This window comes from Brachyistius frenatus, unplaced genomic scaffold (genome assembly GCF_029030835.1).
Source record: "Brachyistius frenatus isolate BFR_SWC_R1_liver_20210118 unplaced genomic scaffold, ASM2903083v1 Contig_138, whole genome shotgun sequence".
In the NCBI taxonomy this organism is placed as follows: domain Eukaryota; kingdom Metazoa; phylum Chordata; class Actinopteri; family Embiotocidae; genus Brachyistius; species Brachyistius frenatus.
The window spans coordinates 19,526-47,216 of NW_027210737.1; the positions used below are offsets into that span (position 1 = coordinate 19,526).

The 27,691-nt window shown below is 42.3% G+C and overlaps 1 protein-coding gene across 4 annotated transcripts; it reads left to right on the plus strand.

Annotated features, from left to right (window-relative positions):
* smad10a (SMAD family member 10a) lies at positions 1-27,691 on the plus strand. 4 transcript variants are annotated; one of them, XM_069715117.1, is made up of 13 exons: positions 1-330; positions 2,345-2,420; positions 9,926-10,169; positions 11,353-11,527; positions 11,716-11,739; positions 13,203-13,415; positions 13,790-14,041; positions 17,106-17,204; positions 18,086-18,139; positions 19,136-19,319; positions 21,926-22,094; positions 22,370-22,508; positions 24,982-27,691. In XM_069715117.1, the coding sequence occupies exons 1-13, from the start codon at positions 327-329 to the stop codon at positions 25,191-25,193; spliced, it is 1,845 nt and encodes a 614-aa protein (XP_069571218.1). In that variant the 5' UTR covers positions 1-326; the 3' UTR covers positions 25,194-27,691. The 4 variants fall into 4 exon arrangements, with proteins under 4 accessions (XP_069571218.1, XP_069571220.1, XP_069571219.1 ...); XM_069715119.1 differs by having other exon boundaries at positions 13,206-13,415; XM_069715118.1 differs by having other exon boundaries at positions 9,929-10,169.

A 27,691-nucleotide genomic window follows, 5' to 3' on the forward strand; every position in this document is an offset into this window, starting at 1 on the left:
CCCCCCCAATTGTTATTGTGGTGTGCGCGAGAGGAGCTGGCAAGATGCACGAGGTGGCAGTGAGCTGATAAAAGGATAAAATAACTGAGAAACACCGAGCTAGCGTATTACACCGTGTGAGAAATAAACATAGCTCCTTCCACTACAGGAATTCACAGAAATCCCCCTGTGAGCACAGAGCCACACAGGTCCGATACAAAGGGCTATAAACACACAGCAGCTCCGGTCAGCACACAACACGGAGCGCTATCTGAGTGCCACTCTTGAGGCAATTGTCGGATAGCATAGCGATCTTTCTGTCCAAGTTGTCCTCTCCAGCCCGGCTGATGTGTAAGTAGAAATCATTTATATCGATCGTCGTTTCTCCTTCTCGGCCAGTATCGCCACCAGCCCACCAGTGTGTAAGAATAGGACGGGTCAGATTAGCCTGCTAAATTGTTGCTTACTGTAACCTGCTTTTGTCCACAACAATTGCTGCTCTCCTTCTTGTCTCCGTGTCTCCGTGTCGCTGCTCACACTGACCGATGTCTGCTCCGTCTGCCGGGCTCTTCACGCCTTTTGGCTTTCTATCGGTTAAACTTGAAGTGTACATGGATTTCATGCTTCATCTGTATTTATCTGTTATATATCAGCTGTGTCTCAAACATGTTGAGACAGCGGACTTGGTGACGCATGTTAATAGACACGGGATGTCATTGAAGGGGACGTGGATGGCCTGAAAGGGCTCCTCCGGCTTTAGGAGGCACACACATGATGGCTCATCTGGTTCGGCTTTCCTGACACATCGATGCAAGTTTTCATGTGATGCCCTCCGGGTTTCACATTGTTGTAGAGGTTGGGGCCTGTATCACGGACAATATGTTTGAGAGGAGACATGGAATAATGGTGTGTGTGTGTGTGTGTGTGTGTGTGGGGGGGGGTGGGGGGTGGGGGGGTAGGATGTGCAGCAAACACTGTCTACATATCATGCTGAAATAAAAGGTTATATAGTGGGACATGCCATGTTTCCACATGATTCACTGGTTGCAAATTTGAGTTTTGAAACTCCTCCGAGAAAAATGAGAAGTTCAAATATGCAGCATGTTACACATCAGGCTGTGGTCTACAAAGGGGCCATGTAAATTGGCACATGTATTCACACACTGAATGCAAATGATGATTATTTTTTATTATCAATTAAACTCATTCAATCTATCTTCTCAGTTAGTAATTTAGCCTTTAAAAAGTCATACATGACTATTTGTTTCAGTTCTGGTCACGTTACAATTTAAAATATCACATAAAACTGCTGCTTCATTTTAATTTGACAGATTATACCCTCCAACTGTTTACAAATGAGTTAAAATTAGCTCCACCTGTAGCAATTACAACATTAAAGGAAAGCTGGTGTACATGAGGTGCTGTTCGTTTCCAGGCAGCTACTTTCTGTGTTTACATGGAGTTCGACACAGACAAGCGTTTCAAACAATTTGTGTAGAATTATCTGGAAATCTGTGAAAGTCTTGTGCTACTTGCCCCAATACACGTTGTTTGCGCGAGTATTTGTTTCATAAATCTGTACAACAGGTGACAAATGCAAAGTTAACTTTAAAGACTTATGTGGAATAACTTGCAATAAGCTTGGACGTCTTCTTTAAAACTACTTAAATGTAAAGGCATCTGAAATAATGATTCAGTCATCCAATACCAATCAGACAAAAATCTTATATTGGCCAGAATATATTGCTGATATTACTCATTTACATTTACTTAAAGGAACAGCCCACCAGTTTTACATGTTAAGTTTACTTTTACTACTCAAGCCTGTTTTATTATGTTTTTATTATGTGGATGTTTTTAATGATGTTTTAATTTAGCTTTTTTTCTGACAGTGTTATGCTGTTTTATCAGATTATGTGTTGTCCTGTGGTTGATGCTCTTGTGCAAAGCAGATTCCCTCCAGAGGCATCACATGTTTTCATTCATTCATTCGTTCATTCTGGATGGCCTTTACACATCCTGAGTGATGCCATCAACATTATGTTTGTTTGTGCTGGATAGTCTAACGAAAATGTTAATCACTTGATTGCTGCTAGAGCTTGACCTGCACTACAGACAGTGATGTGATGTGAGCGCATCTCTGCCTCCTCTGCACAGATTTGGACCCTTCTGTCTTTTAAATCTGTGTCTGCAGTACTCACATGGCAGACCTGTACTTACAATGCAGTTTTACTGTGGGATTACAACTTTCACCGTTGTAAAGCATTTAAATACTTTGTGTACCACTTGATAGTTTCCAACAACTGTTGGATTTACACATTGAGCTCTCATCCACTAACTCCTGGTCTCTTTGTTCTCCGGACAGGGAACGACTCAGACCTGGGCCATCATGATGCCAGTGAACTTTCTGGTCACTCATTGGCTGACCAACTTAATACCAGGTAAGGAGGACAGCAGGATGTGTATAGAAGCAATACCAAGTGTTTGGGCTCTTACCTACTGCAGTATCTTCAAATGAAGAAGATTCATACAAACACAGCTAATAAGCCCTTTAGTTTATGCACTTCTCAACTGTGTTGACTGCAAAATTTAGATTTAAAGTCTGTGTGACTTTTCATTTTAAAATTGGAGGAGAATATGCAGTCTCTGCTGCTCTGACCAAGAAAGCCCCGGCTGACCGAGCTGCTGTAAAATATAGTTGGAGCTGGTTTTCTACCAGCCTTTGCTTATTTTAGGGCTTGTTTGTGCTGGGCTAAATGAATAATAGCCAATTGTAGACTGAGTATTAAAAAAATGGCCGTAGCCTCCAGGTGTGAAACATCAAACCAATGCGGAAGTGACTTAAAGTGCAATACCAATAGCTTCTGTCTCCACAGACTTCCTGTCAGCTTCTCTCATGAAAGACTACAAAGCAAACTCCTTCTGATCAGTCCTCTGGTGGTCCATCTGAAAATAATTGAATAATTCCTTAGATATTGGGCCTCAAAAAGTGGGGCGTGGCTTGTTTGATTGACAGGCCTGCGGTGCAGTCAGGTTTCTGCTGTAGGTGGGGGGTCAACGTGCTCCCCCCCCAGCTCGTCCAAATATGGGCTCTTCTGGCTCCTAAAAAAAGCCAAGATGGTGACGGACTAAATGCCAAACTCGAATCTTCAAAAATGATATTTTACAAACCGGTGGGTGATGTCACAGTAGAGCGCCACTAGCTACCACACAGGAACACCCCAATGGCATCTAAAATCTGATATATCCTCATTTGTTGTTCAGTTTACTGTTTAAAATCATGATCTGTATATAAAAGTGTACTCTGCACACGAGTATGTAAAAGTACATTTCAGATTTGAAACTAAATTCAAAGGAGAAAAATATTGAAGTTGGGAGAGTCATGTATGTCACGCTGTGATTGGTTTGCTTCCCTGTCACCTATGACAACTGGCCTCATCGTTTGAGGGCCACGGGTGTATTGCGACTACGTACTGTATATACTGACTGTGTGAGTGAGTGAGCACTTCACCTTTGCCAAGTTAATCCATCCACCTGACAGGTGTGGCACATGAATATGTTGTTTAAACACAGATGTACATCGGTCTGGTCACAATAAACGGCCTCTCTAAAATGTGCAGTTTTATCACGTAACACAAAGCCACAGATGTCACAAGTGTCGAGAGTGTGTCCAGGTGGCATGTTGATTGCAGGAATGTCCACTACAACTTTTTCCCGTGAATTGAACGTTCATCACTACCATAAGCTGTAGATCCCAGCAGCCTCACGCCCACAGACCATGTGTAGCCACACCAGCCCAGGACCGCCACATCCACTGGCTCCACCGCTGAGATGGTCTGAGACCAGCCACCCAGACTGCTGAAGCAACAGGTGGTTTACACAACTGAGGACTTTCTGTCCAAGCTGTCAGAAACGGTGTCGGGGAGCGGTGCGCTGATGTGAACGCTGCAGACAGAGTGGCCCACGGTGGCAGTGCGGTTGCGGTCTGGGCCGGCATGAGCTGCAAACACAGGGGTATTTTATTTATGGAAATTTGCCAAGATCACATAGATATTGTGAGGAGATCCCGAGGCCCATCGGTGGGCCATTCATCAGGGAGTGGAGCCTCGATGGTATCGAGACAACGAAGAGGCCGAGGCGCCGGGCAACCGAGGGCACGGTGTCGTTGATGCTTCCTTTTGGGGAGCTTTTTGAAAGCCAGACAAGTGGCTCAGGATAGTGATTGTGTTGGGGTGCAGCATCAGGCAGGGGGCTGCTGAACTCTGTGCTGGCAGACTGTATGGTTGACTTGAGGCTGGCAGACCAGAAGTAATCACAGGAACCAGGGACACATTGGCCCAAACACTGAATGTTGGAGAAAGATGTGTTTCCTTGTGAGGCTCTTTGAAAGATAATGAGTCCCACGCTGAGCCAACTCTTAGCAACTTTCACATTTGCACTTGTACAGTTTTTTTGTACTTTTTTGTGAAATTTAACTTTTATATACCACCTGTTTTGTGTTAGTTGTATTTTTCTCTTACTTTGTAGGTTTTGATTGCTCCACAAGACCAAAACAACGTTTTTGTATGAGAGAACTTGTCATTCATCTCATTCTGAAGAATACATACTGGCAACCCTCTAATTTAATAGAATACACTTGTAGTCTACTTGTGCTCTGATGATGGGGAAGGGAGATTATGAATTTATTAACTATAGGATTTTTTTTCCCAGTTGTCTTTCCTGCATTTGGCCGCTGCAGCTGTGCTGTTTTTAATCTGGATTATGTGTTTAATTTTAAATTTATTATAGTTTGTCCTTTCCTCGTCTGCTGCTGTTACACTTGTCCATGTTTGTGATGGCAAACTCCACCCTTATTATGTTGGTAACCATCTTTGTGTCAACGCTCGCTCAGTGTGATCACGTTGGTTAGGTTTAGTTAAGCCAGATAACAAAGATATCCCAGATATGTTGATCCTGCTCTGGTTGTGTCCAGCCAAAACACAAGGACTTCAATCAAAGGCTCATTAAAGAGGACTTGAAACAGATCTTAGCCTAATGCTGGCTGCGTACAGAGAAGAGTCCATGTGAACGGCGCCCTCTTGTGGTATTCAGATTGTCGGAACGAGAAATTTTCTTTTAAACCTCGAGTTCACGAGTTGTGACGTGCTTACTGACGTTTACAGAAAGGTCAGAGGTTATGGAAGTTCATTTTTCGTTGGCTGTTAAGCTAATATATTGTAGTTTTAGTCATCTAGAGTTTGTCTTCATAATTTAGATCAAGGGTGGGCAATTAATTTTCCCCAGGGGCCTCATGAGAAACTGGGACTGTTGTAGAGGGCCGGCCCAATAGGCTGAACTCCATTCTGCTCAATATTATTTATGTCTTTATAAAAAGCAGTAAATTGTATGTTTTTTTTTATTAGCTGCTACTGGTAGTAGTAGATGTTACAATTAGGCTATTAAAATGTGGTGCAAGCATTTTAAAAACGTCAACATTATATCACAATTCAATCAACTTTCACAAAAAGATTTTGAAAATGAGCATATTTTTGCAGTATTTCAAAGAACAGCATTAAATTAACTTTATACAAAAATGTAGTAAGTGCTATTGATATTTTGTTTGAAGTGTAATTACCCCATTTGTGTTTTTCAGTTATTTGTTTTTGTTCAGTGAGAGAAGGGTTAGTAATAAGTATAAGTATAAGAGCAATGACACCTCCAGCCCACAAAGCACACAACCAATGATTCAAGTCTGAAAAAGGGTTTATAATTACTGACTTACTGAATTAAAGACTGGTTTTTACTTTGCCATGTTCCTCAAGGTAAATTACTCACAAGTCTCTGACACAACTTAGTTAACAAGTTAACCTCAGGTAGCAACTTAATGGGGAAGAAACGCCCGACGGAGTTGGTCCCGGTGAGAACTTCTCCCTCCACAGCTCTGCTGCGGCTCAGCAGGTAAAACTGGAAAAACTGATAAATTCACTCGATATCTCTTGGGAATCTCAAAATGCTGTACTTTGCTCCAGATCTGCTTCCTGTACCTGTTTTAGCTGCAGGGTCTCCGGTAGGTGAGTGGTGGTTCAGAGAGGAGGAGGCGTGGCTAAGGGCTCTGCTACGTGCAACCGCCAGGACGTTCAGACCACTAGCTCACGTGGTGAGACGTTTAGGGAATGTCTGTAAATTAGGCTACTGAACTACTATGCCTAGGTCTGACTGAGATTATAGTCTACATCGGAGGAAAATGTTGATCTTCCCAACGGCCTCATCTTTTCACTCCCTGTTAGCTTAATAAATTGTTAGCGTCTGTGGCTTCTAGACGCCATCCATGTTGCTGTTGCCCAGCAACGATGTTACGACTTAACCACTTAAACGCCAAGCATACGGTGCACATGAGCTCCCATGTTGTAACCACGAGCTCAAGTGTTCCATTTGAACGCAGCATGGCTAGAAGAACACACTGAGTCGCTGACTGCAGAGTGTCGGGGGAGGTTGAGAGCTGAGAGCCGTCCTCCCTGCACATCTACCACATCTTCCTCCACTAAACATCTCCACCATCATCAGTAACTACTCTGGTGTCTCTACGATTCGAGTGTCAACTCATTATTATGAGTTGTTCACACCCTTTCACTGTTTTCACACATTGTGTGATCCCTGACTACAAGTGGAATCAGTTGTCTGTGGATGAATTGATACCCAAAGCTGGATTTAAGTGACCAAAGATCAGAAATTTCAGAGAATCAAGATAAACAAAACCTAGAATCTTATTTCAGTGTGGTGGAGGCTGAACTGTTTTATCTTTAACATTTGTTTCTTGTTTTATATTAATTTTTATTTTTTAATTTTTTAAATGAACTATAGCGCTTGTACAAATAATGAGGTGGGCCAGTGGCTTGAACCAGAGGGTTTCCGTTGTCAGCAGGATTTTTTTTTTGCTAACTAAAGAGTAATTTGAAATTACTTTATTTAAAAAAAATTATTTAAATAAAATTTGTGGGGTTCCCTCACTTTCACCTAATTGTGTCCAGTGTATGAAGTGGAGGTCTCTGTTGTTCTGCCTCTGTGCCTTCAACAGTCATTAGTTTTTCAGGTTGCCAATGGATCTGTCCATCTGTCTATCCGTCCGTCATCTGTCTGTCCATCTATCTATCCTTCCGTCCATCTGTCCTATTCTCGTAAATGTGATATCTTAAGAAAGGCTTGATGGAATTTCTTTAAATTTGGCACAAGCTTTCACTTGGTCCCAAGGATGAACTGATTTTATTTTGGGGGTCAAAGGTGAAGGTTACAGTGACCTCACCCCCTCCCATCCTTGTCCATGCAATATTTGAGGAACGCCCTGAGGGATTTGGCAAAAACATTTATGTGAATTCAACTATGAACTGATTAGGTTTTAGTGGTCAAAGATGAAGGTCCATGTGTAGGTACAGCAGGCTCAAAAGGTCAGAGTTACTGTGACCTCATGTCCATCATTTTTTTTTTAACGTAAAAAAACATTTATCACAACAGCTCTCTTGGTCTGATTCCGTTTTGGTGATCAAAGGTCAAGGTCATTGTGTATGCACATCCATCCCATCTGTCTGTCCCAACTTTCTTGAAAAGTGTTACTGGTATGAATTTCAACATACAGTGGGTACGGAAAGTATTCAGACCTCTTTAAATTGTTCACTCTTTGTTTCATTGCAGCCATTTGCTAAAATCAAAAAAGTTCATTTTATTTCTCATTAATGTACACTCAGCACCCCATCTTGACAGAAAAAAACAGAAATGTAGAAATTTGTGCAAATTTATTAAAAAAGAAAAACTGAAATATCACATGGTCATAAGTATTCAGACCCTTTGCTCAGTATTGAGTAGAAGCACCCTTTTGAGCTCGTACAGCCATGAATCTTCTTGGGAATGATGCAACAAGCTTTTCACACCTGGATTTGGGGATCCTCTGCCATTCTTCCTTGCAGATCCTCTCCAGTTCCGTCAGGTTGGATGGTGAACGTTGGTGGACAGACATTTTCAGGTCTTTCCAGAGATGCTCAATTGGGTTTAGGTCAGGGCTCTGGCTGGGCCAGTCAAGAATGGTCACAGAGTTGTTCCGAAGCCACTCCTTTGTTATTTTAGCTGTGTGCTTAGGGTCATTGTCTTGTTGGAAGGTGAACCTTCGGCCCAGTCTGAGGTCCAGAGCACTCTGGAAGAGGTTTTCTTCCAGGATATCTCTGTACTTGGCCGCATTCATCTTTCCTTCAATTGCAACCAGTCGTCCTGTCCCTGCAGCTGAAAAACACCCCCATAGCATGATGCTGCCACCACCATGTTTCACTGTTGGGATTGTATTGGGCAGGTGATGAGCAGTGCCTGGTTTTCTCCACACATACCGCTTAGAATTAACGCCAAAAAGTTCAATCTTGGTCTCATCAGACCAGAGAATCTTATTTCTCATAGTCTGGGAGTCCTTCATGTGTTTTTTGGCAAACTCTATGCGGGCTTTCATATGTCTTGCACTGAGGAGAGGCTTCCGTCGGGCCACTCTGCCATAAAGCCCCGACTGGTGGAGGGCTGCAGTGATAGTTGACTTGTGGAACTTTCTCCCATCTCCCTACTGCATCTCTGGAGCTCAGCCACAGTGATCTTTGGGTTCTTCTTTACCTCTCTCACCAAGGCTCTTCTCCCACGATTGCTCAGTTTGGCTGGACGGCCAGGTCTAGGAAGAGTTCTGGTCGTCCCAAACTTCTTCCATTTAAGGATTATGGAGGCCACTGTGCTCTTAGGAACCTTGAGTGCTGCAGAAATTATTTTGTAACCTTGGCCAGATCTGTGCCTTGCCACAATTCTGTCTCTGAGCTCCTTGGACAGTTCCTACGACCTCATGATTCTCATTTGCTCTGACATGCACTGTGAGCTGTAAGGTCTTATATAGACAGGTGTGTGCCTTTCCTAATCAAGTCCAATCAGTTTAATTAAACACAGCTGGACTCCAATGAAGGAGTAGAACCATCTCAAGGAGGATCAGAAGAAATGGACAGCATGTGAGTTAAATATGAGTGTCACAGCAAAGGGTCTGAATACTTATGACCATGTGATATTTCAGTTTTTCTTTTTTAATAAATTTGCACAAATTTCTACATTTCTGTTTTTTTCTGTCAAGATGGGGTGCTGAGTGTACATTAATGAGAAATAAAATGAACTTTTTTGATTTTAGCAAATGGCTGCAATGAAACAAAGAGTGAAACATGTAAAGGGGTCTGAATACTTTCCGTACCCACTGTAAGCATATATTTTTCATAAAACAACAACATTTCTGAGTTTCAACATTTGATATGTTGTCTTTGGTCTATTTTCTATTAAATACGGCTTTACATGGTTTACAAATCATCACATTCTGGTTTTATTTACATTTTACACAGTGTGGATGACTACAATATACAATATATATCATTTGTAGAACAGGTTCTCCCTGAATGACCCGAGGGTTCGGCTGTAGATGGAATTCTTATAAAAAGGCTAGTTTTAGAGCCCCTTGTGTTGGTTCTTGTGAGCACTCTGAGGGCAGAAATGTTCTAGATAGAACCCTCAGAGAGCGTTCTTGATGGAACTATTACTACTAAGGTTGTCTGTCCATCCTCTCAGATGGTTCTGGATGGAACGTTTCAAAGATGGTTCAACTTAGAACTTTCTGTAGAAGTTTCAAATGGAACCTTTACAAAGGGTTCAACCTGGAACCAAAAAGGGTTCTGCTATGGGGACGAGGAAAAAAATACCCCTTTGTGGTTCTAGTAAGCCCCTTTTATTTCTAGTGTGGGACACTCACTTGTCTGGGGATATGTCAAATGCAAAAATCCCTTCCACCATATTTTCACCAGTAAATCTCCAGCCAGACAAGGTGTGTGTCGCTTTAAGTCTGTTCATTGCCAGTATGAGATGATACTACTTGTTCATTAAGCAGAACCAATCTTCCTCTTGTGTCCTGTGACAGCAGCATCATGTCAGTGAACCCACCGAGCAGCAACGACGCCTGCCTCAGCATCGTGCACAGTCTCATGTGCCACCGGCAGGGCGGAGAGAACGAGGGTTTCGCCAAACGGGCCATTGAAAGTCTGGTGAAGAAGCTGAAGGAGAAGAAGGATGAGCTGGACTCGCTCATCACTGCCATCACCACCAACGGGGTCCATCCCAGCAAGTGTGTCACCATCCAGAGGACGCTGGACGGACGGCTGCAGGTCAGTCCACGTCCCACATTTTCAACATTTAGACAACTCGCGTCTTCCAGCTGCACTATTCGTACTGTGTTCTGCCTTCTGTACACGATACAGCACATCTGGATGTCAATTCCTTTCACCTTTATATTTTATTATTAGGAATTTGAAAGCCAGATTTGGATTGTTGTGACAATTTTCAATTCTTGTTTAATTTTATTCAAATGAATCAAACTTGTCAGGTTTATTCAGTTCAAATCACAACATAATTCATCTTGAGGCACTTAACATAAGAAGGTTCTAATGAAACAACCATACAACATTATAGAAAGGAACTCAACAACTCCCACAAGAGCCACAGCTGGAAGGATAAACTCCCTTTTAACAGGAAGAACTGTACATATCTTAATTCAGAAGTCTTTATTCTTTAACTGGATGGACTGATGAGGCCACTGTTTTGAACTGGCAAAAAAAAATTGAACTAGTTACTACATGTGTTTTTACTTTACATGTACCTTATTTATATCTTTTAAGGGATAACTGAGAGACATGAATTGTGTCTTGGAACAAAAGAAATTCTCACAACATGTGGTCCAATTATTGTGAAGCAGAGGTGGTGTACAAATATGGAAATATCATTTATATAAAGAAAAAAATTAAGTTTTGCACATTTCATGTCATTTTAAAAACAATTACATGATTATTATGATGGTCAGCTGTGTGGAGGCTTGGATACAAGCTGCAGGTATTGTTGCACCTTATCTCAGTAACATAACCACGATTCTATGAGCCTTTAAGGCTCAATGTCCCAATGAAGTATGTGGGCTTACTCTGTCACACCTTTTTCTCACCGTCTGTATTAAAATCCAGTGACCATCTTCAGTACATACAATATTTAATATTGGCAGTTGTAGTGTTGAGGTCCAAAACTGCTCTACTTTTGGACTGTACTTCACTGCCTGTTTCAGTCTGAGGACATGTAATTAAATGGTTTCTTCCTCAGCAAACTTGGTTTCATTCACACAGCAGCCAAACATTAGATGTCTGAGGTCATCAATCCGCTGCTGGAGGTACTCATTTTCCTGCTGTGGTTTGCAGAGTATCATAAGGAGTACACTAATAGAGTTATGGTGTGTTGGCTCGATACAGTGGGATGTGCAGTGGACTCAGGAGGTATTGTTGTAATGGTACTGTGCTTTGTCCCCAGGTGGCAGGGAGAAAAGGCTTTCCTCACGTGATTTATGCTCGGCTGTGGCGCTGGCCCGACCTCCACAAGAACGAACTCAAGCACGTCAAATTCTGCCAGTATGCCTTCGACCTGAAGTATGACAACGTGTGCGTCAACCCCTACCATTACGAGAGGGTGGTATCACCAGGCATCGGTAGGTCGGCTTCGTACTTCAACATCTGACTCAGAGCCTCTGTACCTGTACTCTCTAATTTTATTAATGATAAAAATTAAAAAGTGTTGTTCAACTCAAGCTCTCATCCTGTTGTGAGCATGTTACTGGTCCTTCTTTTTCACTATCTTGTCAAGGTTTCATTTTTTATTCTGTCTGTTTTTTCTCAGTTGGTCTCAGCCTTCAAAATTCAGGTGAGTTTCATTCCAGAGTAAAAAAGAGCATGATTTAACTCTGTAAACTTAGAATAATACCAACATGAAATGGGGCACCACTTGTTCCATAGACAGTCGCCACAATTCTCCTAAATTAAACATTAATAAATTTGTAAATCTCAGGAATTTTATTATTTAATTTATGCAAATATACAGTATGATGACAAAATAGTGTATCTCAGAGAATCAGCCATCCCAAACAAAACTTTAGTTAATCTATTTGAACCAGAAATCGCTTTATTATCACAAAGGTACAATTTGAAAAAAAGTCCATTATTTATTTTATGGACCATTTTTCATGTAATGTTACCTTAGTTTGCAAAACATTATTTTACCAGTCTGTTTGGAGTCTGCATCTGAAAACACTGTAGGAGTGCTACATGACCACCACCCCTCGGTCCCTAAGAGAAACGGGACACCCTACCTTACATGGGCATGGACAGAATGGAGGGGCGGGGCCAAGGGGGGAATTGGGATTGGACGTAAGAGAATGTCCACATATTTAATGGAGCATTGCATTCTACACAGAATGAAAGAAAGTGTCACTGTATCTCTTAAATAACAGTATATATATCGTTTAGTTGGGACCTGAGGCAGCACAGGAGGGATGCTGTTGCTAAGCAGTAAATATAGAGCATGATGGGTAACAGCTGCAGGGATGGTTAAAGATAAAGCTCACAACTGACACATCACTACAGTTGAACAATGTCACCTGATCTGTAGAAATAAATAATAACTTTCAATCCATATAGTTTTGAACTTTATTAAGTATTTGATGGTTTTAGGATGAGACAGGTTCCAGAGAGTTATTCTCATAATAAAGACTACTCATCAGAAATACTAATAATATGAATTAAAAACAATTTACATAAATATATAAATAGTAGTTTCATGTGGATTACAACATTACGCAGCCTTATTTTTTACTCTCAAGTCTGTCCATTCATCAGTGAATACACTGAGCATATTACATTTATATTAATATAAATATATTTATGTATTTAGAAACAAGCTGATTGAACTACACAATCTCTTTTATTTCTGTAAAACACAACAAATAGAACCGTTTTCTGTTAATATTAATACATCAGTAATTGACAGTCTGACAAAAACAAGAGAAAAAAACGACATGTAAACTGGGTCTATTATTGTTTAATAATTTGATTTGTGCATTTTTATAGACACCTGTTTTTTTCCTAATATTTAAAGTTTGTTTTTAGTTTGTCAACTTGACAAAATATTCAGTGAGACTTCTTACCAAATGAAAGATCCAACAATTTTCTTCTCTAGTTGGACAGTTAATTGCATGAGCAAGAGTCACTGGTGGACATTTGTGAATGAACTGAGGGTCTGTCTGTTGTATTTAACTCTTTGTCCCACACTGTCGGTGAATCTTTAGAAGCATCCCTCCACCTGACCTCCCCTTCCTCTGCCTCCTGCAGCAGCACCAGGTGGGCTGATCAAAGAGGAATACATCCATGACTGTATACAGATGGACCTTCCACCCGGCATGCCCATGTCGGACCACCAGGCAGCAATGAAGTTGCCTCCTCCAGACCACTACGGCCCACCTCTGCCCCCCCCACAGCTGTCCTCCGAGCCCCACGGACCCCCACCCGTTACCAGATACCCCAATCTGCCTGTTTCACCCGAAGGTCAGCCTTTTCTTGTTCTTGTTATTGAAATTATTTGTGAGCTGAGAAATTGCTCAGGCTTTTATTTTGACGGGTTGGTGGAAGATTCTGGGACACAGTGAGGTAAACAAAACCAAATAATGAGCGGAAGATGTGTGACAGTGTCAGTCACACAGTGTCAGACAGTGTCAGTCACATTGTCAGTCAGACAGTGTCAGTCAGACAGTGTCAGTCACAGTGTCAGTCAGACAGTGTCAGTCACAGTGTCAGTCAGTCACAGTGTCAGTTAGACAGTGTGAGTCAGACAGTGTCAGTTAGACAGTGTCAGTCACAGTGTCAGACAGTGTCAGTCAGACAGTGTGAGTCCGGTCTGATGTTTCCTGTGGTCCCTCCAGTGCCCGGCCCCGGCTCCATGCTGCCTCTACAGGGCAGTGACGGTGATGGCCGTCTCCAAAGTCCATCTCCACAGGGTCAAGTCACTCAATCACCACCTCCGACCCCAACCCAGCCCCCTCCTCAGCAGCAGGCTTCTCAGCAGCCCTTACAGCCCCCCCACCCACAGCCAGCCCCCCTACCTCCTTCTCACTCGCACAGACAGAACGGATACAGCAGCAATAAACACTCTCAGAGTCAGCCGGCCTTCCACAGTGAGTTCACGTCTTTGCACTAACACGATTGTTCTGTATACATTTTATTTCATGCTCCAGAAATGGTTCACTAAAAGTGGATAACAGCTGCATTTACTGGGCAAACAGACCAGAGTTGGTTTTAAAAGGATCAAAGTTCAGTCACTGAACTGGAAGGTTCATTTTATTACGTGAAAGTCTTCACCTCACTAATTCACCTGTGCTGTCCCAAGTCAAAGTGTCTGTCTGCCATTGACCATTTTAGTAACTAATCAGTGTAAAGGTGTTAAGTTGTAGGAAAGACATACACATTTAAATGTTACAGAGCGTTATTCCTGGAGGACATTTCCCAGATTAATTTTAAAGTGGGATGAAGGATCAATCCAGAGCCCTTTAAGGGTCACGGCAACAATTCTTCAAGGACATCTTTTGCGTTTCCTGGCAATACTTTTCTTCCTCCACTCGCTCTGAACCACATGTCTGTTTGCACTCAGCTGCTCTGGTCCTCATGAACAGTAGTGTGCTGGTCCATTTCAGCTATAACACTTTGCAGATACTTCAGGAATTAGAGATGATGTGACAAGTTGAGCATTTAGTGCTCCTTTATGTTCAGGCCGATCCCCGACAGTATTCAGCTTGTTGATCTGAGCAGAGCAGCAGCTGCTCTGTCGGCTGTGATGGTGAAGCTGGGCTTATAGTGGTTATTGTTTGGACTGTAACTGCTGCTGTGGTTCAGGCTGTGGTTTTATGGATATTTCTAGATGTTACTATTTGAATCTGCGATGCCTCTGTGACAGTATGTGTTACAACCATTAAAAATGAACGACCAAGGAATGAAGTCAGCTTCTGATTTGTAGCTCGGTGCTTAAGATGCAGGTTAAGGGAAATGACTGAGCTCTGAGCTACACAGTTTATTATAATTCGTCCAGGTTGGACCTGTGTAGGTACAGTGCATCCGGAAAGTATTCACAGCGCTTCACTTTTTACACATTGTTATGTTACAGCTTTATTCCAAAATTGATTAAATTCATTTTTTTCCCCTCAAAATTCTACACGCAATATCCCATAATGACAAAGTGAAAATAGTTTGTTTAAAATTTTTTCAAATCTATTAAAAATAAAGAACGAAAATATAACACATACATAAGTATTCACAGCCTTTGCTCAATACTTTGTTGAAGCACCTTTGGCAGAAATTACAGCCTCAAGTCTTTTTGAGTATGATGCTATAAGCTTGTCTCCTATTCTTGGGCAGCTTCTCCCATTCTTCTTTGCAGGACCTCTCAAGCTCCATCAGGTTGGATGGGGAGCGTCGGTGCACAGACATTTTCAGATCTCTCCAGAGATGTTCAATCGGGTTCAAGTCTGGGCTCTGCCTGGGCCTCTCAAGGACATTCACAGAGTTGTCCCGAAGACATTCCTTTGTTATCTTGGCTGTGTGCTTCAGGTCGTTGTCCTGTTGGAAGATAACCTTTACCTCAGTCTGAGGTCCAGAGCGCTCTGGAGAAGGTTTTCATCAAGGATGTCTCTGTACATTGCTGCATTCATCTTTCCCTCCATCCTGACTAGTCTCCCAGTTCCTGCCGCTGAAGAACATCCCCACAGCATGATGCTGCCACCACCATGCTTCACCGTAGAGATGGTATTGGTCAGGTGATGAGCGGTGCCTGGTTTCCTCCAAACATGACGCTTGGCATTCAGGCCAAAGAGTTCAATATTTGTTTCATCAGACCAGAGAATTTAGTTTCTCATGGTCTGACAGTCCTTCAGGTGCCTTTTGGTAAACTCCAGGTGGGCTGTCATGTGCCTTTTACTGAGGAGTGGCTTCCATCTGTCCACTCTACCATACAGGCCTGCTTGGTGGAGTGCTGCAGAGATGGTTGTCCTTCTGGAAGGTTCTCCTCTCTTCACAGAGCAACGTTGGAGCTCTGTCAGAGTGACCATCGGGTTCTTGGTCACCTCCCTGACTGAGGCCCTTCTCCCCCGATCGCTCAGTTTGGCCGGGCGGCCGACTCTAGGAAGAGTCCTGGTGGTTCCAAACTTCTTCCATTTACGGATGATGGAGGCCACTGTGCTCATTGGGACCTTCAATGCTGCAGAAATGTTTCTGTACCCTTCCCCAGATTTGAGCCTCGATACAATCCTGTCTCGGAGGTCTACAGACAATTTTTTGGACTTCATGGCTTGGTTTGTGCTCTGATATGTCAACTGTGGGACCTTATATAGACAGTGTGTGTCTTTCCAAATCATGTACAATCAACTGAATTTACCAGGTGGACTCTAATCAAGTTGTAGAAACATCTCAAGGATGATCAGTGGAAACAGGATGCACCTGAACTCAATTTTGAGTGTCATGGTAAAGGCTGTGAATACTTATGTATGTGATTTTTTTCGTTTTAGATTTCTAATAGATTTGCAAAAATTTCAATTTTTTTATTTCACCTTATCATTATGGAGTATTGTGTGTAGAATTTTGAGGGAAAAAAAGAATTTAATCCATTTTGGAATAAGGCTGTAATATAACAAAATGTGGAAAAAGTGAAGCACTGTGAATACTTTCTGGATGCACTGTATAGTGGTCACCAATCTGGACCAGGACCGTGGCCTCAATGTGAAAGCTGTGTAATGTCCCTTTGCTGCTTTCTGACTAATCGAATAAAGGTTAAAACTACTATACTTGTAAAATGTGGCACTACATAATGAACTCGTAGTTATATGTTCTAAACCACACATGCCCGATTTATTATTATAAAGTAAATATTGGATAAAACTTGTGCATTCATATATTTTAGGGTGTGATTTTGTCAAACATTACATTTAGATCATAACTGCACATGAAAAACTGTTTCAGTGTTGGTTTGAAAGATACAAATGTCTGTGATTTGCTAAATGGTAATTCAAGATTATTTAATCCAACCACCAGATGGAGTAAGATTCCTGTTCCTGTATTAAAAACAGATGTTTGGTGTGTTTCCATGTGGTTACAAAGTGTTCATTAGTTTATTGAGTGAATTGTTGTACTTGACTTTGATGAAAGCAGCACATGGTCCCACTGATCCCATGTTATTTTCCTATAATTCATCAGTTTGGACAGGCAGCAGCACAGCCTCCTACACCTCCTTAGGACCTCAGCAGAATGGGCGTGGCCACCAACAACCTTCTCTCCATCACCAGAACCACCACTGTAAGATGTCCTTCAAAATCTGTATGTTGTAACCACAGACTGCATATAAAAGTTTGTAGCTTCCAGGTCTGAAAAATGAGGTGAATGCCAAAGTGTCTTAAGCTGCAATACCAGCGAGTGTCACTAGAAGTCGGCTCCAAAAAGCCTCCGGCTCCATAGACTCCCATTCAACTTCTGTCATCAAATCCAAAGTGAATAAAATGTGTCCATCAGTTATCTCGGTGTTGTTAGCTAAAGTCACTCCTTCTTATTAGTTTTCTGGAGGTCCATCTGAAAATAATCCCTCATTCATTAGAAAAGAAGATTCAAAAAGACCTGTTTTTGGGGGCGTGTTTGTTTGATTGACAGGCCTGTGGTGCAGTCAGGTTACAGCTATCGGTGGGCGGGACGTATTATTGTCAGGTTTCCAATCAGATCAGTCAGATCCACCTCTGGCTCCTCCCCCAGCTCGTCCAAATATGGTCACTTCCTGTGCCGAACCGCTTCGAACTAGCAAGATGGTGACGGACAGAATCTGAACTGGAGGCTTCATAACATTCATAAACCAACGATGACATCACTGCTGGATGATGACATCACTGATGGTTGATACTTGGATTTAACCTGAAAACTCCACAAAATACTCACTTCAACTCTGAGGGATCCCAAACTGAGCAAGGGTTCACCTTGATTCTTTTCAACTGTTTTTATATTTTCAATCTTAACGTGACTTATTATTATGTCATCAACAAATAACTGATCATGTCTTGAGTCATACTAATTATGAATTACAAGACATAGATGTGGTGTAAGAGAAATATCTCAGAGTTATGGGATTGTTTCATGTCTTTTTCGATAAATCTTCTTCTTCTTCTTTTTCTTCTCCTTCTCCTTCTTCTCAGGGTCTCAACATCATGGCTCCACCTCATTTCCTCCTTCTGTGTCCAATCATCCAGGTAAGATACTATTACAACTGATCTTAACTGTATATATCATATGAAGACATAATGATGTTGCCACTGTTTTGTTACTCCTGTGATTAATGTCTGTTATGTGTCCATATGTTTCACATGCTGATTGTTGACAGTGAACAGGTGCTCTGTAGTTGTTAAGGGATGTGATTAATGTGTATTTATTGATGTTTCAGACATTTAATCCATTTCAAAACAAAGAAGAACTCATTAACCTTTAAATATACAGGTTTTGTAAACCAGTTTTCATAAAACAATCGAACTTTAGAGCTCAGAGACACAAACAGAGATACTGGATCAGTAATACGAGATGTAATGTTGCCTACACGTACAGGCATCGATGGATTTATCGTTACCAACTTACACCGAGCACACAAACTTTGTTCAATGTCTTTTCATCTAATCATCATGTAGAACATTTGGAAAAAATGTCAGTAAGGAAAAATATTATTTTAACAACCTTAAAGCTACTTAAGAGTAAACGAAAGTGTGACATCTACGCTGATACAGATCATATCTGAAACTAACACACTGATTCTTTGTAACAACGCCGGCTAACTCGGCTTTCGTGGAGTTTCTGATTTAGTAGGAGGTGACTAATGTGCAAATGCTTGTGGAAGACATTCTAAAAAAAATAAAGATGCAAGTCCTGCTATGTTGCAAAAAGATATCTGAAACAACTGCAATGAAGAAGCCTTTCCATTCACTGTGACCTACATTCACTCATCTCGCTCTCAGGTACTTCACTGTTTGTGACTGGTCTTCAGAGGCAGAATATTTTTCCAGCAATCTTACACTCACTAAATCCATGACTTTAATAAATAAATCTAGTCGGATGCATGATGATTGTCTGTTAAAATGTCTGCTAATTGTACGATCCTCCCTTAAACAGAGACGCACCCTGCAAGCTGTTGCCTGAAGAACAGTTGTCGTAAATCTTCTGTTAGTTGGTCCATCACACGGTCGGTGTTGTTGTTGCAGGACCAGAGTTTTGGTGCTCTGTCTCCTACTTTGAGATGGATGTTCAGGTGGGTGAGATGTTCAAGGTGCCCTCCAGCTGCCCCGTGGTGACCGTGGACGGTTACGTTGACCCGTCAGGAGGTGATCGCTTCTGCCTCGGCCAGCTGAGTAACGTTCACCGCACAGACGCCAGCGAGAGAGCCAGGTGGGTGGACGACCACCAACACTTTTATCAATGCAACCAAGTTTGTCTTTTTTATGTGAAATACCTTATGACAAAGTAGTAAAGATGAATACTCTATTTAATTATTTAACGTGTTTAATGACAACACACTGAACCAGGAGAACTTCCTTTGTCTGACCCGTTTGTGTGACCTGCCTAGAAATACAGGAAACAAAATACAGTAACGCTACAGAAGCTCGTCGTCAAACTCAGAATGAGTTTTATTTTGAGTTTTAAGGAATTGCATAGGTCAGCATGAAAAAAAAACACTTAAAGGAATCACATCATTTTATACGTGACATTTTATTTGAGAACGATACTTTACAAAACTCTTCTTCATAATTCAATGCAGTCATTACACTCATTACTTCAAAGCCATTTTTCCCCTGTGAGGATCATTAGACAGGTTGTTCTGCGTGCTCTTCCACCTCTGTTGCAATGAGTCCAAATACTAATTTTTTTTTAAAATTTTGATATTTTGGGAACGTAACAGTTACGCTGCTCCTCATTTACAGAGTGTGCATGTGTTGTAGACTCTGATAGCCAAGACGGATCAAAGTCTTCGTTCCTGTGTTTGTGAGGGGTGCAACTTTATAAACAGTGCTGCTACTTCTCTAGCTTGGACTGCCATCATAACCAGCAGCACTTCTAACGTTGGCATCCTCACTGTGATGTATCAGTGGCTGAATCCTGAAACAGACAGCAGAGGAAACTAGTGCAACTGTCAATGATAGCAAACGTAATAGAGACCGTCACACTGGGTTGGAATGTAAAGGGTGCAAATAATTTAAGTAAATAACACAATCGTTGTTGTTTTTTTCAGAGGGGGGGGGGGACAGGACAGGACAGTGGAAGTAGAAAGATTGCAAATTTGACCATGAACTGGCAATCTTATTATATCATTTAAATGTCTACTTTAGATTTAATTGCTTTGCAATCACAATCTTGAAATTCTTTTCCATAATGTCAGTCTTTTTACACAGTTTGCTCAATCATAACGAACCTTAACTTTCACAGAGGTGAAATAAAACAAAAACCTTCATCTTGGTATTAATTAAATGTCAACGTGAATAAAGAACACTCATCCAATATACTGAAATCAGATGCTGGATCGATGTTGACGATGAGAAATGATCACGCACACCTAAAGCAGTTCATTTATTAACACCACTGATGAAGAGCAATGAGCTCCAAACGCCACTGATGTTGTGGTGTTAATAGATAAACTGCATCGGGAGCTTTGACTGTGAATAATTTACTCTCTGAACATTAAATAAATGGCCGAAACTGCTTTAACCTTTTATGCATAAATGACACGGTGTCACACTTTGCTAGATTTACTGAACCAGATGAGCAGATGAAAAAGGTTTTGAATTGTTACCCCTTTCTACCCAGCTGGCTTAGACATGGTTTGAGTTTGTGGAGGTGAAGGTACAAGTTCACCTCAAAATTGACAACAAAATTGGACTGCACATCTGTACCGACACACCCACTGTTGCACTGTTCTGCCAATCTCAGCGCAGCCGGCTTTATGTTGAACCACGGAAATTGCAGCTTGGCGCAAGCGCAGAAAAAAGAAAAGAAAAGAGAAGCCCATTGTGCCCCATTAAAATACCAATGCGCCTGGATCTGGCCCCCAGAGACAAAGAGTCTGCCTCTGAGTATTTTGGGACCTTGGTGATGTTACTCAATCTGGGTCAGTCAACATGTGTCTGTATGTGTTACACAGAATTGGTTAAGAGGTCAAAGGTCAGAGGCCCAGGTTGTAAATTTGAAACAATGGTCTCTGACCAGTTTATCTGCTTACTGTACAGAGTCATCTCTAGGTGGTTGGGAATAGATGAGACAATGACGATGTATAACTGACCTACAGGACAATTATTGAATGCCTGTATACAATATGAGCAAGAAATATTCTGTATATGCTTTGAGTTGGTTTGACAAGACTTTTCGTTATAAGCAGAACGTTGTGAGGGAAATGGCCCCACATGATGCTGATCAAGATAATATTAATATAACTTTGGACAACCTCAGCAGGGGTTTTGTGTTTTTCTTTGAGTCTTGAGTGTTAATGCAGCTTTTCCACAGTTCACACAGTGGCTTCACAGCAAGACAGTATTGATTGGATTTCCTCACGATACTTGGCTTCCACTCACAGTGCAAAGACACGCATGTTGAAAAACGAATGGCCGATGTCACTGCTGGTTGCCGCTTGGTGTCAGCTGAGACGAGCTCCAGCCCCCCTTTTCTGTTTCCTCAGTAACAATTCTACGGTTGAGTCCTTCATGTTGGCAACGAGTTTTTTACTTTGAGTTTGTACACGTCAATGCTGATATTGCATTGCTGGCTTTAATTATTTTCAGTTAGGGATGAATCATTTGTATCAAGTTTATTTGATTTATTGGCATTTTTGTTTCATGTTTAGAGAGTAAGTATAGTAAACAGGTCAGAGTCTTACATGGAGGATTATTGACAGTATTTGAGTTGACATTCTTTAAAATAATCACAAAACTGTTTTTTCACTTTGTTTTCTGTTCGGTACCAAAATGTCCATAAATAATGTTGCATTGTTTTCCCCTGTGTTGCAGGTTACATATAGGTAAAGGTGTGCAGCTGGAGTGTCGGGGTGAGGGGGATGTGTGGATGCGCTGTATGAGCGACCACGCTGTGTTTGTACAGAGTTACTACCTCGACAGAGAAGCAGGCCGAGCACCAGGTGATGCTGTTCACAAGATCTACCCTGGAGCCTACATCAAGGTCTGCTCAATCTCATCAGCAATCTCTGTTTTATTTTAAACTATTTCTATACATTTAAATCAGCTGTGAGCAGCATTAAGCTCACGGGTGGCATTGTACCAAATCATAAGCCACGTGCGGATTTATTTTTTGTTAGCCACGAACTAGCAACTGAATGAAGTGCATGAGCTGTTGTTAAATGTGATTGAAGACAGATTCGTACCATGTTTCCAGCTCAGATGGTCCGTCCGTTCAGTGTGCTGCCGTTGTGGTGAGAGCTGCTTGTGTCTCGGCAGGTGTTCGACCTGCGGCAGTGCCACAGACAGATGCAGCAGCAGGCGGCGACGGCTCAAGCTGCAGCCGCTGCACAGGCAGCCGCTGTGGCGGGAAATATTCCCGGTCCAGGCAGCGTCGGAGGCATCGCACCTGCAGTTTGTAAGTGTTGATGAGACTGTTTTCTGATTTACATTCACTGTGCATGGGAGAAGCCACTTTGAAATATAAACTCTGTGGTAAAGTTGAAGGTAGAGTTTACCTTCATTAAAGAGGTATATTCATTTTTCACAACTTTGGAGTGTGTCTCCACCAAAACATGGAAGAAATATAAGACCACGACTTTTAAAATACTTCATAATGTTCAGTTTACATTCTGCACACAAGTTCTCGGACTAACAGCCCGATAAACTGTCTTTCAGAGGATCACCGTGTTAATCTGCTCACTGGAGTCTTTACGACCAGACATAGAGCATCTGAACTTTATCAGCAGATTTGTTTTGCCTCAAAGCAACACACAAGCTGCCCTACGTTCTTGGGGGAGGATGTTGGGGTGAATGCAGCTTGTGAGGAACAACCAAAGTCTGTGGCTCATTTTTTAATAGCTTGCTGGCAATCTGAAATCAGAGGCGAGACACGTCTGCATCTCGTTCGCTCTTTGCCACTTTTTACACAATACCTCTGTTGCTCTCTTAAAAGCAGAACAACAAGCCCCTCCCAATCCCTGTTTGTATGTTGTGTATGGAGCAGCGAGATGGCAGAACGGTGCAACATTCCTGCCTCCAATAGGCTCTGTAGAGTCAGGTCTATACCACCATTAAAATGCAGTTGGAACTTTTTCAACTGTCCCATCTTGGAAACTCAGACCAGTTAAATGTGACGCTTGCTCCTTCATACACACCAGATCAGAGTCTGGCCTGTAAGTGATCTGTCACCACTTCAGGTCTGCTTCAATTGCTGGAACATGTTTAGAGAGGTTGCCACTGATGACCATCAAGTAGATTTGGAGGAATATGCAAAGTCTACGATGTACATGGATACATACGGAGGGGGGTTATCCCCATGTCCAAAACCTCCATGGTGGACGCAGTTACTAGGAATTATGGTTGGAAGGTCGTCGGTACCTTTTGTAGTAGCAGTCCAGAAACCTGCTGGTGGATATCGGTGGTGAGGCAAGCAGTCAAACTTAACAAGGACGCCTGAACAAAGAGGCCTGAACATGGAGGCCTTTTGGGTCTGGCTGGCCAGGATCTCTTGAATCAGCTGAGAGGTACCTACAGGCCAGGATGGCTGCAGCTGTGTTGTGGATCCAAAAACTTGGAGTGGGAGAATTTCCGGGAGGTCCATTGAGATCGTCTTTTGTTCGGCCTCAAGGAAGTTTTGGGAAACCATCCGACGCCTCTGGAGGGAGCAGGGCTTTCCGGACTCTGGTCTCAGAGGGGAAGGAGCACTTTGTGGAACTCCATAATCTGATCCTCCAGGGAGGAGGCAGAGTCTCCAGCCTCGGGGGGAAGTCTCACTCATATCTCTGGCAGAGGTTTCTGAGGCTGTTAAGAAGCTCCTCAGAGTGGATCAGATCCAAGATGCTGACATACTGCGATGCTCCTTCATGGAGGTTGGAGACAGTGAATGTAGACTGGCAGACTGATGGTTTCTGTATTTGGGGTTCTTGTTCAGGCGGGATGATCAGTGCAGCGTCGTTTTGGTGAGGAGGGTGCTGAGCTGAAAGGCAAATCTTTCTATGTAGCAGTCAATCTGTGTTCCTCCCCTGACCGGGAGTCTACCGGCAGGGTGGTCGGGCTCAGGCTTACAGGTGGAGTAAAAAGCTATGCACTGATAAAATATTGGGGGAAATTTGATTTGATTTATCTTTTACTGTTTATGTTTTACTGTTCAGGGCGGCACGGTGGTGCAGTGGTTAGCACTGTCGCCTCACAGCAAAAAGGTTCTGGGTTCGAATCTGGTCCTGGGCCTTTCTGTGCGGAGTTTGCATGTTCTCCCTGTGCTTGCGTGGGTTCTCTCCGGGTTCTCCGGCTTCCTCCCATCATCCAAAAAACATGCACCTCAGGTCAGGTTACCTGGCGCCGCGGTCGTGGCAGCCTGCTGCAGCATCTCCCCCCTGAGAGCCCCCCTGCTGTAGTGAAGACATTTCCCCTCGGGGATTAATAAAGTGTATAAAATAAAAAAATCAAATCAAATCGAAAGGTACTTATGGAATAGTTATGGCTCACTAGCATGAAAACAAATTTCACTGCTGGTTTGAATGTTTGGATTTATATCAAATTTGATGTCGCCAGAGGACAATTATTAAAGGTTGGCCTTCTGAAACAAAAGAGAAATGTGCTTTTTTTTCCCAGGTATGATTACTGACATTTTACATGTGAAATATTGGAAATTCCCAAACTCACAGATGTGAAATGTCTGATATGCATCTAATTGCTGTTCCACATCTAAAAAAACATGTTTAACCTGTTAGAAATGTCCTTGTGCTTCTTTTTTCAGGTGTGACCGGCTCAACCTAATTTGTTTGCAGAAATCTTCAGTTGTTAGTCAGTTGTTGACGCTGTGTGATTGGATGAGGAATGGATAACTGATGGTCACATATTCTGGCTGCTGATCTCTTGTTCTCTGACAGGTCTGTCTGCAGCAGCGGGGATCGGCGTGGACGACCTGAGGCGACTCTGTATACTGCGGCTCAGCTTTGTGAAGGGCTGGGGGCCCGACTACCCGCGGCAGAGCATCAAACACACCCCCTGCTGGGTGGAGGTCCACTTGCACCGTGCTCTGCAGCTTCTGGATGAGGTGTTACACACTATGCCGTTAACAGACCCCGGGCCTGCTAACTGAGGACCAAGACCGGATTCAAATTCTTTGAATGTGCACATACAGATTTGAATATTTTTGTTTCAAAAATGCTGCCTAAATTAAACAAAAAAGAAATCAATCAGAAACACACAAAAAACAGAAATGATCAACAACCAAATATGCTTGTAACAATCAGTGCACTCATCACTCGTATGCTTTTTCACACACACACACACACACACACACACACACACACACACACACACACACACACACACACACACACACACACACACACACACACACACTGGAACCAAAAGGTCTGCCCAGACATAGAGATGCTGATGTCGTTAAGATTTTTCCAATGTTTTACTCTCTACAATCTAAAATCAAACAAAAGGGAGGTGGATCTCTGAAGGGGAACATTCAGGGCCCTGTTCTCGTACCCGGTGCAGCGCAACCTTTCCATTCACTTAATCATATAAAATGACGCTGACTCTTCTAGTCTGTTGAATTGGATGTGAATCAGGCAGTTGGCGTGCGTCATGACGCAGCAGCCGATCTCAGCCATAAGATATAAAAGACACTCAGGTTAACTACAAATGAACTGCAATTAAATCACACATAAAGAGGAAACAATTCAAAAGCCTTTTCATCAACTCATCTGGTTCAGTAATGTAGCCAGAAGTGCACGAAGTCATTTACGAACAAAAGGTTCGGCCATTTAATTCTTGATTAAAAGTAAATTATTCACACTCAAAGCATCGATGAAGTTTATTTATTAACACACAACATCAGTGAAGTTTGGAGCACATTGCTCTTCATCAGTGTTGTTAATTCATGAATTGCATTGGGTGCTTTAAGTGTGAATAATTTACTTCTGTTTACTTCGTTCCAGCACCTGACTTCACTATATTGGATGAGTGTTATTTGTTCAAGTTAATATTTAATTAATGTCAGTGTTTGGTGTCTATAAAATACAGGTTTTTGTCCTCCATCTTTGAACAGCTTCCTACACTGAGCAGCGGTTCTCATTATACCAGTGAAGTTATTTATAACATTAGTTACTTTCTCCTAAGCTGCTTTATTATCATCAGCTTGTGGAGGCCGACTCATAAAACCATAAAATCGGTGATTACGAGCCGGAACCTCCTGGAAAAGTATGCTGGTTGTCTCCTGTGGAAAGTTTGGCCACACCCCCTTGTGTCCGCGCTGTGCCTCGGCAGATGAAAATATGGCCCTTAGAGTTTGTGTTCTGACCAATTTGTTTCTGTCCTGAAGACATTTGAATGCACTGTAGAAATCCAGGGATGTGTTTCAGAAATCCAGTTCTCCTTTATGCAAGTTGGATTTCTTCTTATTGTAGGGGTGTACGGCACATTCACTCATGGAATATACACACACGTGTTAGGAGTCAAAAACACTCCAGACAGATACCTGCATACCTCTGGAAAACGCTGACAGTAAACTCACAGTGAATACAATCACAATCACGCTTCTCTTTACGTCTTATCAACGGAGCTGATGTAGAAGTACGGATCAAACAAGGCAGTGTTATGTCATCTTTGTGCTCGTATTGCGCTTGTCACTGTATGTTGATTTAACTAAAACTGTTAGCGGATAGCTAGTTAGCTTTCTTATTACACTAACTATATTATTTTTTTACCAAAAGACTAAAAAGCCAAAAACAAGTAGCTTTAAAGTAGTGTTGTTGTCCTTTGTAATGAAACAGTGCTACCCTGTATGTAACCAAATGTTTGGTGTGAATCACCAAAGCCAGAATACCTCATGAATACAGTGCAAACTCACAGTCTAGTTTTCTGGCTGAGGCCTGGGACACACTACCCATGTGACGGTCGCACAGCATCCTGACCATCGTCTCGGTGGTCGTGTGAACAGGTTAGAGACGTGTGTCACCTCGCTGCTGCAGCGCGTCACCCAGGCAACAGGCAAGATGACTACTTTTCACACGTGACACAAACAGTTGGCAGAAAAAATAACCAGGAAAAGGTCTGTGATCACATGTACGCGATATGCTCATTCCAGTGTAGGCTCGAATTCTGTCAATGATTTAACGTTCGCTCTCTATCTCTCTCCATCTGTGTGTGTGTGTGTGTGTGTGTGTGTGTGTGTGTGTGTGTGTGTGTGTGTGTCTCTCGCTGTGAACAATAGTTAACAAACATCACGTGACTACGCTTTGGTTACATCTCGGCACTTGTTGGACCCGTAGACTGTATGTAAAAATGTTCGTAGCTTCCAGGTCTGAAAAATGAGGCTTTAAGCTGTAATACCAGCGAGTGCCACTAGAGGCTCCATAGACTCCCATTCAACTTCTCTCATCAAATCCAAAGTGAATAAAATGTGTCCATCAGTTCTCTCGGTGTTGTTAGCTAAAGTCACTCCTTCTTCTTAGTTTTCTGGAGGTCCATCTGAAAATAATCCCTCATTCATTAGAAAAGAAGATTCAAGAAGACCTGTTTTTGGGGGCGTGTCTGTTTGATTGACAGCCCTGTGGTGCAGTCAGGTCACAGCTATCGGTG

Coding starts and splice junctions, on each gene's coding strand:
- smad10a (XM_069715117.1), top strand. Junction 10,170..11,352: donor CGCTGGACGGACGGCTGCAG/GTCAGTCCACGT, acceptor CTTTGTCCCCAG/GTGGCAGGGAGAAAAGGCTT. Junction 11,740..13,202: donor TCTCAGCCTTCAAAATTCAG/GTGAGTTTCATT, acceptor TGCCTCCTGCAG/CAGCACCAGGTGGGCTGATC.